At 32.3% G+C, this 17,513-nt stretch overlaps 1 protein-coding gene across 2 annotated transcripts in view; it reads right to left on the reverse strand.

Moving 5' to 3' along the window:
* CSMD3 (CUB and Sushi multiple domains 3) overlaps window positions 1–17,513 on the reverse strand; it is a 512,773-nt gene that overhangs the window by 269,555 nt on the left and 225,705 nt on the right. For both annotated transcript variants that reach the window (XM_052703606.1, XM_052703607.1), the window contains 3 exons: window positions 17,014–17,091; window positions 10,872–10,959; window positions 2,573–2,697 (listed from right to left, as the gene is read on the reverse strand). In XM_052703606.1, coding sequence (XP_052559566.1) covers window positions 2,573–2,697; window positions 10,872–10,959; window positions 17,014–17,091 — 291 coding nt within the window. The remainder of the gene's footprint in view (window positions 1–2,572; window positions 2,698–10,871; window positions 10,960–17,013; window positions 17,092–17,513) is intronic.

The raw sequence follows: 17,513 nt of genomic DNA on the forward strand, positions 1-17,513 counted from the left end.
AGATCATTTTTTAGCTCTGAATTTAGACATAAACATATTCTATCAGAAACACAAGAAATTGAAATGAGAAGATTGGGGTTTTTTTGTTTTTGTAAAGAACACTGAGTGTTCAGTGTTCTTTCAGACCAGAAGGATAAAGTATATGCTAAAATGTATCATGTGAAGTACAGTAGCTAAATGGTAAATATAGTTCTATTTGAGTTCTTTCCTAAATAAAATCAAAAACAGTGCTATCTTCGCAAGCTAAATACATAACAGTTCATATACTGTTATTATGTATAAACTATTAGCATAGACTGACATTTTTATGAAGAATTGTGGAACGAAAATATTATCCAGGAAGAAAACATTACAATTTATGTTTCTGCAAAAGTATGATTCAACAGTATAAAATTCTAATGTGAGAGAATAAACTTTTATTTGGAAAAACAATCCTATCCATAGTGGAAGTGGCCTGAACAGTGGAGTAAGAAAGGCTGTATTTAATCGCATGATATTTTTCAGTACTTTTCTCATCCAGTATACCATATTCCACTGTAGAATCTAAATAAACCTTAAATGCAAATAATCTAAGATCAATAATTATTAGTTCATGCCTTGGTTGGCATGTTGGCAAGTGGCAAATTATATTGCAACACATTAAAAACACCTCACTGCTCCTTGAATGTTTTGCGGATCTTGAAAAAATTCCAGCTGAAAATCAAGTGTCTCAGAAAGTGGAAGAAATTTGATTCTTAATAAACAAACAAACAAACAAACAAACAAACAAATTTATAAAATATATTTTATTTATATATAAATAAAAGCAGTGAGTTATTTGTCATCTGCTGCTTATCTTAATTCATCAGGTTCTACAACACAAAGCCATATTTTCCTCTGACTCTATATTTTAAATCATTTTCTAAGTATGCTGTCTGCAAATCACACTGAGACAAACACCTTCATTTTCTGACATGTTTCCTATCTGCTGAGATGAGGGCTAAGAAAAATAATAAAATACATTAAAAAGGACAGAAAGGGAAGAATCATTGTGACAATACCACAATCTAATCTGTTTGTAACAAAATCTAGCCACAATATCTAGCATAATTTTATAGTTTCCTCATAGTCTCTTTGAGAAGTCAAAATGTTTACATTTAAATAGACTTCTAGAGCAGCATTTTCCTGGAAATTACTCTTTAAATTAAAAAACATTGATGACCTTTTGTTTTAGAAGTGTTCTACCAGTTTTCATTCTCAAACCCTTGCATTTCTTCTGCAGAAATAATTTATTCCAGCTTTCACTTTCATTAATATGTTCCTATGTCAGTTCCAGCTGGTATAATATGATAACTCCTAAAGAGAGTTAATCTTTCATTTTTGGCAGGCAGTTACACTCTGTTACTCATATGCCCTGAGAGAACAAATTATGAGGATTTATGTTGTCAAGTCAAATGCATCTAATACAACCGGAAACTTCCTGTTTAGAACAGTATAGTAATATAATAACTAATATTCATATTTTTAAAAAATAAATCATAACTGTGTTGCTCAGTTTTGTGTGTGTGTTTGCATAATAACTTTTACACATGCAATTGAAAAACATTGCTGTAATATTCAAATAAAAAACAACGGTTCAAGTAGCACTTTAAATGACATTTAAAACAATAACAGGTGAAATATTTAATACCACTTGTGCCCTTGTTATCTGCAAAGCTGAATCAGTTCTCAAGACAATTTCTTGCATAAAATAACATTTGTACACAATGGTCTGATTTGTTTGCCCAAATGGGTTGTAAACAAATATGCAAATTCACCAAGCAGATGCACACATAATTTTGTACACACTTGATATTTATCCTACTTATGCAAAAATATCTCAAAATGTTTACTGTATGTTCTATGCATAAAACCTAAAGAACACATAATTATTAAACTAGAAAAATCTTATATTTCATTTTTAGTACATCTAAGAGTGTAATTAAAACCTCTTGTTAATAAAAAGAACAAAATTACAGCACACTGAAGTTAGTTAAAACAGCTACTAATGACACTCCATCACATTGTATATTTGACAAACTATAATATCTATAACATCTGTCTGTTTTTTCTCCATATGGCTTTGCATCAATCTTTCTGAATATTGGTCTTCTGCATTTTAAGGTGGAATTAACAAGTTCTATGAAGTCAGTAAGCTTAAAGAAGTTAATTTGTTTTCAATTACGAGTTCTAATTATAAATAACAGTTTTAGATATCTAATCAACAAGTATTCATCAGTTTCACATAGAAACAGAAGTTTGTCAGAACTCCTAGCTTCCAACAAAATTATTACTTTATTTTTCTTTCTAGTTTCACTTTAAACTCTGGACATATTCAAACTCCTCCTGGACGATGCTTGTGCAGCAAACTGTAGGAAACCTGCTTTATCTGGGGGGTTGGGCTAACTGATCTCTAGAGATCCCTTCCAACTCCTACAATTCTGTGATTATACTCTTCAAGTACTTACAAAATATCATTTAATAGGTTTGGCTATCAGGCAGTTGATAAACCTGAAATGAACAAATTACTAAAAGGATCAAAATTCCTCTTTACCTTTACACACAGGTCTATGATCACTCCATGCAGCAAAAACTTCAGCTATCCTCTGACAGGTGATGCTTTTTGAGCCTTGTAACACATAATCTTCATCACAAGAGAATTTTACTGTTGCTCCCAAGCTAAAATCAAGCGGTGACATGAAAAGAAGATGCATTTTTTAAAAATAGTTATTAGTCGATTTTTGCACCCTTTTACATATATAACACTTTTAACAATACTAATGTAACCCATTAAGTATTACTTTTCTTATTGATATTAAGAGGCTGCAGCTATGCAGTCTTCAGACCTCTTTTGTTTTCCTTGTCCAGAGCTGGTTTACTTTTTTTTTTTTTTTTTTTAACATTTTCCTGGAGATTACATGAGCTAGAAGTTAGTCAGGCCTAACTTCTGCATAATAAAGATCTGACAAATCTAAGCATTCTGTAAGAAACTGGATCCAAGACTTGCACTTGATGATCTTTGTTGGTCTCTTCCAGCTCAAGATTTTCCATTATTCTATGAAAGAGCAGTCACTTATATTAATCAAAGCTAGAAACATGCAAGAAAGATTGTGATTACCAAAAATGTCAACCACATGACTGAGAAAGAAAATCCCACTATAAACATTATACACTTCCTGGTTAAGAACTTGAGATACAGGTTGTCACCTCTGCTTCTACTGGAGAAAGATTGGTGCATTTCAATTTAGAACCCAAAGAGATATTGAAAAATCAAGGAAAAGTTTTTCTCAAATATCATTGATGTGGTATATTATTAATGAGACATTTTCATATTTTTTACTTGAATTTTGGCACAATTTTGACTAGGAATGTATTACTGTAAAAATTCTACTAATAGCTGATTTTTGTTTTTTTCCTAGCAGATTAAGATTTTAGTTAAGCTAACAGTAAAATTGTGTCTCCACATATGTGATATGTTTTACTCTTCCCAGTAACAAGAATGTGAATACCACAACTACTTGACAATGAAAGCTAAAAGGCAAATATGCATTTCTGAAAGTCATGGTAGGAAATAATTCTAAAAACATCTTCCTTGGTATGTAGCTGTGACTATTAATGAAGTGATGGGCAGGGTTGAAAAGATTTTGAATTTTTCCACATGACGCGGACATTTGGTGATACAAATTTGGCACAGTACAGAACTGGAAAAAAGCAGGAAAAAGATTGTTTGGTTTGTTTATTTGCTTGGTTAGTTTTTATCTGTGTTTTCTGAGGTAACAATTTTTTTTTTTTTTTCAGTTGAGGAAAGTTAAAAAACTTGATACGTAAATGTATATTATTGAGATAATTCTTCTTGCTGTAAAATATCACGATTGTTTCAATTCCCAGTTAGAGCTGAAAACAGAAAATATATCATGCCTTATTCTGACATCAGTATCTTACATTACCTAAGTTCAGCTTACTGTTTTTTTACTGGTTTGTCTGCCACAGTAGTATGGTATATATAAAAAAAAAAAGACAGAGGATAACTGATTACATCATACAGCTTTTCAGAATGCACATTTTCTATTCTCATTTGCTAAATTATCATCACTATGAATTTAAATTAAATGGTGTTTTATTATTCACCCTATTCCTCATGTAAGCCTGGTGAAGTGGAATTATACATCTGCAGTGAGTTACCTTGTGTTTCAGCTCAAAATTTTGAAATATCCTTCTTTATTTTCTAATTAAGGAATAAGCCCAAAATACTAAATCAAAGATCCTACTGAAGAAATTTTGATAAGAATCAAGTGAATTCGGATTTAATATTTTGAATATCTGATGTATTGTGATAATGCAAATTATAATAAAATGCATTTTGCAAGTGGATTTTGGAGCTATCATCGTTTTCAGCATCTTCACAGTGATTAATACTAAAGACTTATGTTTTCATGTTTAAAATGTGTGATGAAATTTTATGGAAAAATAAATCTTACATCACTACTAAATTCCACACTAACTGTGTAAAGATGTTTCCTTGCAAAAGCACGCAACAAAGACTGGCATTTTATAATCAGAAATACAATAGAACATAGTATCTTGAGAAGGTTTACAAAAGCGGTATATTATAAACCTGAAGAAAAATAAAATATATCCTAATTATTCATATTTTTAGATGGCTCAATACTAACAACTATCCCTTTATAGCTAGCATAAATCACATGACTAAAGGTATTCCACAGTCTAGGCAGAGTTACCATGGGACAAGAGTTTGAAGAACAGCCCCACTTAAAGTCTTCTGGGGGTTCTGTTTGATGGCAAGTTAAATATGAGACAGCAATGTGCCTGGCAGTGTGGCCCAGCATTGCTAGATGGCTGAGAGAAGGGATTGTTCTGCTCTGCATTGATGCCCTAATTTGATCTCATAAGGTACTGAGTTCCTTTTTGCTCAAAGCAATTCTAAATATCATTAGTCTATGCAAAGTCTGGGAAAGAAGACCCCAGGTTTTCATGGTTTTTCTTCTTTTTCTGTTTGTCTTTTCTTATACACAAGCAGTTTAGTGCTGCAAAAATAACTTCAATTTTGATCCAGTTGACAAGCAAAAAATGAAAGAGACTGAGCATATATTCCAGAGGTTAACTTGCTAAGTAAAGAAGATTTGATACTAAAAGGAAAAAGAATTTAAATGTAAGGGAGTTAGAATAGCTTTCTTACTTTGTTTGAAAAGGAGTAGTGTCCAGTAAAGTCTGTTGTGCTGATGAAGTCTGGGGAGAGTCTGAGATTTTCAGAGACATAGCTTATAAATAATGGATACATTAATGATTTTTTAGTCACCTAAAGAAACATCTCAGAAAAAGAGGATTTATAGAAGATACCAGCTCTACAAACTATTCATATAAAGTTCTTTATATAAGAATCAGAATAGTAAAATACATGAAATTGTTTGTAAAAGAAGGGGACAACAAAGAGTTGCAGTGAGGAAAATGTCATGTAATGTCCCTTGCAAGGTACAACTGAGAAGATTCTATATGGTACTAATGAGTAAAAAAACATAAGGCAAATCAAAGAGATGGAAGAAATTTCAAAATTATAAAATGGAAAGATTATATTATCTTTAAAATCTATATTCAGCTACTCCAGTAAGTATAGAGTTAAGAAGTCTTGTAAAGTAGAAATTGGGAAAATAAGAATAAATTTCTCAAGTTTGGATTTTTCACCAGAAGATGTCTGCTGCGGAAAGCAAAGCTGAAGGAATCAGACAATCTTTCATTCTTTCCTTTTGAAAGTAAAATAACATCTAAAAACAATAACGTGAAATATATTAACTTTAAATAATCATAGACTGATTTCAAAAGAAAACACTGAGGAGTTCAATCTGTTTTGTAAGCAGAAATTCATTTCCATTTACTGAAGATATCAAAACTGTAAGCATCAGTACAAGCCTATTATTTCAGAGGGTGGAAATTGTAATGAAGCTTCTTTTTACTGCAAAAATATGAATAACATTTAGATTATCCAGTCCACTTCACTTGTCCAAATCAGTTTTTATATGAAGTGGATATTTGATAATACATGAATGTTAAACATGCAGGAGTTATAAACTCATTTAAATAGGAAAATTTAGAAAGCTAATGATGCATGTGCCCCATCAGTGAGATCTAATAAGGGCTCTTGGATGGGAAGATGATAAAATAATGGACTAAGGAAGAAAACAAAAGAATCAGAGACAAGTTCCTACGACAAACTGTCTCAAAAAAATAAAAATAAATAAAAAATAAAATGAATGCTTCCTGTCTGAAAAGTCAAGAGAAGGACAAGAAAGAAACTCTGCAAGAAATTTACACTCAATGTATAATCATTCTGGTCTTGCAACAGGATAAGAGTGGCATCCATAAAGGCACATGGACTGATGTGAGATTGTCAAGCAAACTCCAAGTAATTGAATATCTCAGGAAGCCTAGAAAAGCCTAGGAAATGTTAGCATTTATGAATGTTTTTCTTACATTATCTACCCATGCATTCTTTCAAAAAATGGAAGAAATCATTCAATCATTAGAAGTTGTCTAATAGAAGAAATTATTCTTTTTTCTCGTAATGATATTTTTGTCCAAAACCTTTCATTCCTTGAGTGAAATATTCAGTTCAAGATCTATCTTCTTCTAAAAAGAATTTGATAATTGAATTTTGCACTGCGGGAGAATCAAGTGTCACTTCCCTCCAAAGATGCAGTAGATGAGGTACATACAACTCACATTCGAAAAGTCCATCCAGATACTAGGAGGTACTTATTAGCACTAAGGCAAAATGACATACAGGTAACTTTACAACTACGCTCTTCAGATTTATTTCTCTCCAAGGAGAAGATGGTCATAGGCCTTTCATCTACTGTGAAAGGTTGAGGGAACTACTCTTTAGTATGACAAAGAGGAAGCTAATTAGCAGATAATAAAAGGCCATAATTACCTGAAGAATATTTACAAAGATGAATAATCCAAACTTATCCTGTTGTGGCAGAAAATACATAATGGTAGGTTTAGAAGATTCAAGTTTTACATTTCAAGAATCTTCATAACTTCATACAAGGAAGGCATGCAAAAAATGTACAGATTACCCATTGCTGGAAGTTCTCAGGACTGGCTAAACAAAGCCACAGCTGAGCTGGTTTAGTCTTAACGTTAGAAAGGAGGTTGGAGTAGATGAGCTCTTAAGGACCCATATAACTAAAGATTATCTGATTAACTCAAGATGTTTATTAGTTTGTAACTGTCTTAAAACTCTCACATATACAAGATACTGTTCTTAGATTAAAAGAAAAAAAAGAGTACTTGACCTGTGTCTCTCAACAACTTTATTTGAAAGTTTATATTTGTAAGAGGACAAAAATAATTGACAGTAAAAAAAAAGGATATATTTCTCATTAGAATTATAAATAAATAAATAAGAAATCTAGATGAATTTAAGAAAATACTTCAATCTCATATCTACTTTATGAAGTCTGCTCCTTCTTCACCAAAGTTGGAAATCCTCTATGGAAAACACAATATAAATTCAGTAAAGAAAATCTCTAATGAAGTAATTTAAATTATTATTGGAAATGAATCAATTATGCAAGGAATCAAACTTCAAGCTGTAGCAGGAAATGATTCATGGTTTTGAATTTACATGTATGTTACATTGAATTTTACATGTAAATTTTGTACTGGATATTTGGGATAGATTAATTAAAAGGATACTATGTAGTTTGAACTTTTGTACTGAATGTAATAGTTCTGAATTCCTATATTGTAGTTCTATTCCAATTCTGTGGAATCAATATAAAATTCATGTGTACATTTCAGTATACAAAAAGGTAATCTACATGTTTTACATGATTTTCTGTCATATTTCCCTACACTTTCCAAACCTCAAGCGCCTTTCTGCCCAAAGAGAAAAAAAAAACAACATCCCAGAAACAGCTAAACATCATCTCTTGAAGGTTGTTGAAATCAAAAAACGGATATTATGATACATTTTAATAATAACATACATGAATAATCAGTATTACAGTGAACATATAATTTTCTCCATCTGATGTAAAAGAAACTGAGGCTATACATAAGATTTCACAGCCACGTAGTGAATCAAATTTTCTTGAACTAATAACTTTCTACACATCACTGATCAGTAATTATCATCTACAGATATAATCTAAAAGTCTGCTTGAGTCACAGTAAGAAAGTTCAGCTAAGCTGCAGCACATGTCCAAGGTCAAAAGTATGTATATAAATATTTACTGTAGATCAGCTGATACAGTATTTAGAAATATGACAACAAGATGTTAGGATTCCAAGATATAATATCACACAATCTAAATATTTTAAACTTCTGGTAAATAGATAGCAGTTACTCCTTAGTAGGTGCTGAAAAAACCAAGGTGAAGACTAAATTTCAACTGCAGATGAAACCGATGCCTCCCAAAACCCTGGGGACCATTCAGAATTCTATTACAGCAGTTCTTCGGTTTTCACCTTTTCCCACAAAGTTTACATCTATCAGAAGCAGCTGCTTGACACAGGAAACAGCTGGCCGCTAGCAAACGAAACATGCTATTCCATTTTAAGCTAGCCTTGCATCTCACTGAATGCTCTGAGTTTTGTTAAAACTTCAGGATGTTTGTAGTTTCAAGGTCTAGATATTCACTTTGAATATATGCAGAGAAGAGCATGCGATTCAGAGAAGCTTTACAGAAAATTAAGAGTAAAACTGATTGTTAATGTGGCTACACTTCAAAGTCATTCTTCCAAAGAAAAGAGCTATAATGTAACTTACAATGTTCAATAAAAGCAGAAATTAGTGTTGTTTATATTGTAATTCAGGTAATCAGTATCATAATTAGTTGCTTAGAATGTTAGACTACGATACTGATAGCTAGTTTTCACTCTGCTTCCCGTCTTAAAAGACAGCAGTTAAATCATTTCGCAAAAACTCTTAAAGACACTTAGATACTCAAAGAAATACGCCATGGCATCCAGTGGCATTTAAACAAAAATGTCTGTAACCTAATTAATATGAGATTAAATTTGTTTGTTTGGGTTTATCATCTGACATACATAACTGTGGGGATGTGCTGGTAAGTATGTTATAATGATGATCAAATGTCTCTGCACAGTCAGATCTTACTCAATAGAACGTGTAGGCTGCATTTCAGCAGAAACTTGTGTGTTCCTTCAGGTATGCCTGCTCACAGATTAATTTTTTGTTTGTATTAATCTTTTGACATAAAACACTATAGAAACTAAGTGGACCCCAACAAGAACTGCCTTGAATATAAACTTTGTATACTTCTCTGCCTCAATAGAATCTGTATTTTTAAGATCACATTAGCGTCTTGATGACTGTCTTAACAGTTTTCTGCTCTGTTAGGATTCAAATTTGATCTGAATCTCATTTCTGAACACTTAATTGGACTACATAAAAGACATGGAAGATTAGGGATAGGTTCAGTCAAGATATTGTAAAAGATTTAAAAGATATTGTAAAAGAAATATATTTGTATTGTAATAATATACTGCCCAACTGCAATTCAGTTTGGCTATGTTTATTCCACTTCAAACAAAGAAAAAAGGCTTCCAAAGCCTAACAATTAAAAAAAAAAAAAAAAAAAAAAAAAAAGAACCAAACAAACAAATAAACAAAATAACAACACAACCACCAAGACCAAGAGAAAACTATTTATCATATTAAAACTTTTTTTATATCTTCCATACTAGTACTGACAATGGGAAAAATGTTTCTTTTATTAAATAACAGGTAGCAGTCATACAGGTAATAACGTACATTCTGGGCTGTTTCTGACAACTGCAGCCAGAGGAGACAGATTATTAAGGAGATGCTTAGCTAGATTGTATTTGTTCTCAGAAGACTAATCTAACCAGATAGTTCTTATATTTGAAGAAATTGAACTACAGAAATTCGAATTTCCAGAGAAAAAGATTTAGTTTCAGGACATATGAAATGTAAAATTGAGATGACAATGAAGACATTGAGGAGCTTATGCTTTCAGAAGCTATTATTGCTCTGCAATCTAACTTGTTAGAAAGAACCATAAATTCTGTCTTCAAAGTTAACAGTATTTTTGACTGTTCCTGGAATCTCCATTAAACAGAAAGATAAACAATTCAGTATTAGTTTGATTTTTTAAAGTATTTTCCAACTTCTTTCTAAAAAGATTGGATTCATAGTAATGTCATAAAGAGATCAAATTAGGGATTAATTATACCAATAATTTTTTGTATGGTTTTTGGTTTAAGGAAAGAAATATCTTCTCTGTCAGTAAATATTCCTGCTCTCCAGTACTACAAGACCACAATTATTATATCTTCCAATTATTTCATCTTGAAAACACTTTTTTACTTCCCTTTTTCATTTTTTATATAGTAGTATTCACAACTGTTTTGGTATGCATCAATTTTTTTTAAAAAAAGTTAGTCTGCGTAAGGAGTGTTGAAATAACATGAGGACTACTATGAAAATAGACCTACATATATCAAATCAAAATATGCTGTAAAAAACTACAGTATTCTCCATAAGATTATAAAGAATATTTCTAAAATAATATCTGAAACATCATTTTTGAGTCTTCATTGTGTTTTGTTTTTTTTTACAGATCAGAGATGTATATTCTCTGATACAGAGATGTGTACAAGTACAGAACATATTTCATCTCTGCATATAAACCAAAGTTTATATTGCCATATGTAATTTTATAGAGTTGTATTTCAGTTTTTACTAAGAGCAGTGATAAGTTTTGAACAGATACATTTTTCAAGTGATTTTCAGCAAGTTCAGTAATAGAGAAATTATACAAAGATAGATAGGTTTTATATTTTACCTAAAGTCTGAGCCTATCCGTTTTCCATTTTCCGGTTCTCCAGGATCTGGACACAGATTGGATGCCTGTTTAATACCTCCCTCATTTACTGCAAAACAAAACAAAACAAACAAACAAACAAACAAAATAATACTGGTTTTAGGAAATAGAGTTTTAAGCAATTAACAAACATGTAAAAGCTCATTACCTATGGTTTTGGTTATTTGAAACATATTTTCTATAGAATACGATCATCCACATAATTTCTAGTTTCAATACATAATACCTCTCTCTATAATAAATAATACATGTATTTCTGCATAGTAAGAAAAAAACTGTAACCCTTCTATTATTTGTACTCTTCTGCTAATTTGTTTGCTTGCATTATTACTAAACCTATATGGAAATATTTATGGTTATTTTTTTTACAAAAATTTACATTTGAAGGAGCATTCATTAAGGTTGCGATATTTTATTCTGAACATAATCTAATACATTTCATCTCTGCTAACATTTGACTTTTTCTCTTTGAATTGTAATAAAACGTTCATGTTGGGAGAATTGTCCTATATCCCAAATATATAGTGGTCTGAGGATAAACTCAAAATGCCAGTTTGACTGGTATACTTCTATCTCATAATAAAATAAAATCAATCTTCAAAGATAAAGTTTCTGTGAATCTTTCAGTCAGTATGTTTTTCCAGAACTTTGTAAGCAGCAACTTAGCCTTTGGCTTATTTCCCTTTTTTTTAATTATTTTTTATTTTTTTTTATTTTAACTTGTTCCCTTAATTGCTTTGTTACCTCTGAGGAAGGCAAAGAACAAATGAAAATGTTGCAGTGGGTTGGAAAATATGTCAAGCTTCTACTCTTCTCTAGTGAGAAAAACTGCCAAACTCAGTCTTTGCCTGGACTGGAACCAGACCACTGCCCCAGCAGATTTATCAAACTTGTTCTAACAGCAGACAAATGCAACCCCTTCATAGCTACACTCAGGGCATTTTGGATCAGAAGGGCACTTCCTCAGAGAACATCCATCTTAGAGGGTTTCCTCCCCTAGTATTTTAGGTGCGATAAAAGGATATTCTCTACAGAAAACCAAGATACTACCACTGTTGGAATAAATGTATTTCTGACAATTACAGTGCCATAAATTGCATTCCACAATGACAGTTAGGAAGAAATTAACAGACAAGCAGTGAACTGTCTTTGAAATACCTGGATATATTTACAGATCCAAAGCCTATATCAAGACCTGAGAAATTCAGAATCATCCTAAGTGGTCACTATAAATGAAGAAAACCTTAAAACCTTAGGTAGAAATGATTCACTCAACCATTTTCCATAATTCAGGAAGGTAAATGAATTATGCTTGACAAACAATAGGGAAAAAAAGATGCCTTCTTAGTTTTGTAACTGTCAGTTAAATTCCCTGACACTAAACGTATATAAAATATATAGCTGTAAACTCATTCATGATGCTGGACAATAATACCAAGGAAGTTTTTTAAAATGTTATTTTTTTGACAGCATTGTATCACACAAATTCTTTACTGTGAACAAAATAAACATAAAATATCATTATATCATTTTTCATGTTTTAATATTTCAAGTAATCATTTTACTTTTGTATGCTACATTTGCCCTTCACAGGTAATAGTGAATATTCTTGTGGGGTTTGTTTGGTTTGGTTTTTTGCTATAAAATCCAACTCTCTCTCTCTCTCTCTCTCTCTCTATTGCTGCAAAGAGCAATAGCAAAAGATCTATTATATTCTGCAATTTATGCAAAAAATGGTAACTTGAAAAATCATGGTGGTCTTTGACATCTTTTGTATAAAGTTTCTTTCTTAAAAATACACTTTGAAACCGATTTGTAATTTTAAATGATAAACTAAAGGGTTATGTTAAAGAAAATCATTAAAATAATAACAGTAACAAAATCAGTATAGGAAGGCCAGGGAAGATGTGGACCAGAAGGAAACTACAGTCTTGGCCATGAAGGACATGGAGAAATCTGTGGTACTCAGTGACATCAGTCTTCACCAGCAAGGGCTCTAACCATGCCAACCAAGTTGCAGAAAGCAAATGTAAGAACTGGGAGAAGATCAGGTTCAAGATCATCTAAAGAACCTGAAGGTCCACAAGTCTGTGGGATAGGATCCACACCCAGGTTCTGAGGAAACTGGCGGTATAAGTTACCAGGCTGCTATCCATCATATATGGAAGGTCATGGCAGTCTGGTGAAGTTCCCACTCACTGGAAAAAAAGAAACATGGCCTCCATTTCCAAGAAGAGAAAAAAAGGAAGATCCAGGGAACTACAGGCAAGTCAGTCTCACTTCTATGCCTAGCAAAATCATGAGGTGATTGGACATAACCAACACAGCTTCACCAAGAGCAAATCCCGCCTGACAAAGTTGGTGTCCTTTTATGATGGACTTATAGCATCAGTGGATAAAGACCAACTGACATGTACCATCTGGACTTGTGCAAAGCTTTTGACACTGTCCTGCATGACATCCTAGTCACCAAATTGGAGAAAGATGAATTTGATGGATAGATCACTCATTGGATAAGGAACTGGCTGCACTTAGGGATTGCTACTAGGACAAGTGCTATTTAACATTTCTGTAGGTGACGTGAACAGTGGGATTGAGTGCACCCTCAGCAAGTTTGCAGATGACACCAAGCTGAATAGTGCAATTGACATGCTAGAGGGAGGGGATGCCATCCAGATGGACTTGGACAGGCTTGAGAGATGGGCCCATGCCAACCTCATGAAGTTCAACAAGGCCAAGTGGAAGTCCTGCACATGGGTAGGGGCAATCCTAAGTACAAATGCAGGTTGTGCAGAGAATGGCTTGAGAGCAACAAGGATTTGAGCATGTCAGATGATGAAAGACTCAACATGAGCATGCAATGTGTTCTTGCATCCCAGAAGGCCAACTGCATCCTGTATTGCATCAAGAGAAGCATGATCAGCAGGTGGAGGGAGGTGGTTCTGCTCCTCTGCTCTGTTCTCATGTTCTGCATCCAGTTCTGGGCTCCCCGAAATAAGAAGCTGTTGGAGCAGGTTCAGAGAAGGGTCACAGAGATAATCAGAAGGCTGGACCACCTGTTGTACAAGGAAGGCTGAGCTGGAGCTCTTCAGCCTAGAGAAGTTCCTTGGGGAACTTACAGTAGCCTTCCAAGTACTTAAAGGGGGCCTACAGGAAAGCTGGGGAGAGACAGCTCATAGCGACAGGATGAGGAAAAATTTTTAAACTGGAAGAGAGTAGATTAGAATAGATATTAGGAAGAAAATCTTTAATGTGTTAGTGGTGAGATGCTGAAAAAGGTTTCCAAGAGAGATTTTGAATCCCCACTCTGGAGGCATTCAAGTTCAGACTGAACAGGGCTTTAAGAAACCCTGTCTAGCGGGAGGTGTCCCTGCCTGTAACAGGAAGGTTGGAACTAAATGATCTTAAAGGTTTCTTCCAACCCAAACCATTCTATTATTATTTGATTCTATATATGACAGCAATACTTCAGAACTGAAATTTGTGTATATGTCATAAAGTTGATTTATCCTCCAGCTTTGGTCCCAAGTAAGTAAAACATTTAAGTCCAAATAAATCCATTCTATTTTCTATTAATTACTTTTCCAAAAATATATGTACAAACACTCAGTATATTCAAGTTAATGCTTCCAGATAATCTTTATTTTTCAGTCTTGTGAAATTTATTTCTCACACAGTTCTCCAGATATCTATCTATCTATCCATCTAATATTTGCATGCAATTACATTCCCTTTGATAGTAGGTAGTAAAGGGGTTTCCTGCCATGAGTTAAAGGTAGGAAAGCATTCGTTCATGATCTGATCATCAAACTGAGAATAAAAAACCTCTAAGTCTTAATCTAGATAGAAATGCATCCCTATATGACTTATATTTACTTAGTTGTTTCATCTCAGCTCTTGCAAAATGAAATTGATGCCTACTTTTATTGAGTATACCACTGTATCAACTATTACCATTCTAGCTTTACTACATGCAAAACAACTTTGTTGATGCCATGCTTCTGTTCTTACAGAGTAAACATGATAAGTTAAGGCATTTCAACAATGCATGTGCATAAATGTTTGCAGGATTGGGGCCTATCTTTGTAAAATAATTTCTCAATAAGGAGGATGACATTATATTAGTTACTGGTCACATTCCAAAAAAAGTATAATAGGGAAAGACCCATAAGAGATGATAATTTCTAAACACTGTGATAATACAAGGCGTAATGGTAGGTATTAATTTAACTGTATTTTATTTCTATTAACATCTGAATGACAGTCATCCTTCGTATTTAAAAAAGACCCTACATGTTACTGTAATGCAGAGATTCAGCTGAGGTCCCATTGGAAATTTTGTCTAACTCTGTAGCTAAATACCTTAAATATTTTCTCTTAAATTTCACATCCTACCACAGTGACTAACTAACCATGTACTTAATTACATTTCAAAATCTGAGTTACCTCTTTTATAACCAGAATAAAGCTCACTAAAAATACAAAACAATAATGTTTTTGTCTTATTAGTGATTCGTATAGGTAATTTACTCCTATATAAATCAAGATAAATAAATCAAGATAGAGACATTTTCAGCATTACATAAATTATAATAATACCTTAAATGATATAAAGATTATTTTTAAATAATATGGATATCTTTCAAGACTAATTTTATAACGATGACTTTAAATATCATGTGTCTGATACTTTATCATAAATGAGTATCTTTATTAATGTTTATATAATAAAATATTCAGTGATTTGCACGAAACAATTGTATAGAACGACAATCTGTTTTATCAACCATTGTACTACTTTTCTAATTCGTAACTATGAAAGCAGAGATGAATTGTCAGGCAGAGACCTCAGTGATGTACCTTACTTAGGAATAAACACTACTGTGTTTATTTTGCAGTTATATATTTTTGCATATTCACTGTACTTTGCAGTCACTCAATTTATATAAAAAGAACACTTATTTTCAGAGATATTGAGACATTATTTTCAAATAAAACAAAATTATTTCGAGAGCTATTTAGATGATGAAGGTTACAGAAAAGTTGAATGTGGCAATACGCTACATAATAAAAACTAAACAGCAGTATATTTTACTTTATTTCTCTTACTTAGCAAAAGTTAAAGGGTCTTGCTGCTTGAAGACACCTTTTATTAAAACAACATGTTTATCATATTGACAGTTTAAAACTGAAAAATACATTTAAAAAAATACTCCAATATGCCCCGCTAACTCCTGAACACTGAATCCCCCTGTGACAACTTTAAAAAAAAGTAGTACAAACATTTCTAACCTAAGAACCTGAAGAGTAAGTCCTTCCACTCCTGTGAAGAATAACAGTGTAGTATAAACAGATATATGCTAAGCATGTTCAAATTAATCAATAGTAACTATTTAAAAAGTGGTTCTAGACCAAAAAAGATCTCTATAAAAATGGCACCTTGTTCTCTGAAAAATATATTTTCTTTAATAGATTTGTATATAAAATCACTGCTTAATTTATGTTAAAAGGTTTTCTGACTCCTCCTCATGTGTTAATTAGAACTCAGTCCTGTACGATGATGAAAATTTTCAGGTTCTACTTTTCTCTAATTAATGCTGAAGGCACAAAGGATATTCTGAATTTTGAAACTTTCAGTTAGTTAATCTGTTCAAAATGTCAAAGTTAATGAAGAAGAACTGATTTCAGGAAGGGAACTCATATGCATCACTTGAACAAAATACACAAGTGCATGTTTGTAAATAAAGATAGATTTCAGTACTTATAGCATTTTTCTACTCATACAAATTTTTGATTAAATAACATGATCTTCTCTTCCTGGGTTTGAGTTGACACCTGGGAGGCTGAATATTAATTTATTTGTAAATATTTCAATTTTAATGTGACACTGGTAAAGAAAAAAGTCATTCTACAATGCCAGATTTATAGAAGGTCTGCCTTTAGAGTAGAACCATATTTAAAAATTCACCATGCAGACTGAGAAACAGATTTAAGTTAGTTATATACATATAAATACATAAACAATTTCATAAACACACAAACAACACAGCACAAACTTCACTCTTGCACTTGAAAAAAGTAACAAAAAAAGGAGTACACTCACAGATAGAAAACTTGTTGCTGTTGTCTTTCCCTGGAAACAATTTAAATCCTCTAGATTTAAAATCTATGGCCTTTTTCACTAATTAAAAAACAAAAACAAAACAAACAAAAAAAAAAAAAAAAAAGAAAAAAACAAACAAAAAAACATGTATCAGGAAATAGAGTCTAAAATATTTCATTTCATTTGACAAAATGTATAATGGAACTATATATAAACTAGAGTACCATCTACCTAGCAAGTTCGTATTTTGTCCCTGCAGTGGGAAGCAATGTACTAGAATGAGTATTGAGACCAAATTTTTCATCAGACAAATGAAGGAAGTAAGATTTGTAACTATTTTTCTCTCCTGCATAACTGAGAGTAAAATGATGGCCAAAGTGTTTACTTCCATGCACCATAAATAGTATAAAACACTATCACAGATTTATGGAACCTGGAAAATAAAAACAATAATAGATAATGCTCTTTATAAACTGTTGAATTTTAACGAGTATTTTCAC

The sequence above is a fragment of the Tympanuchus pallidicinctus genome, unplaced genomic scaffold, assembly GCF_026119805.1.
Source record: "Tympanuchus pallidicinctus isolate F22 unplaced genomic scaffold, pur_lepc_1.0 scaffold5, whole genome shotgun sequence".
Classification (NCBI taxonomy): domain Eukaryota; kingdom Metazoa; phylum Chordata; class Aves; order Galliformes; family Phasianidae; genus Tympanuchus; species Tympanuchus pallidicinctus.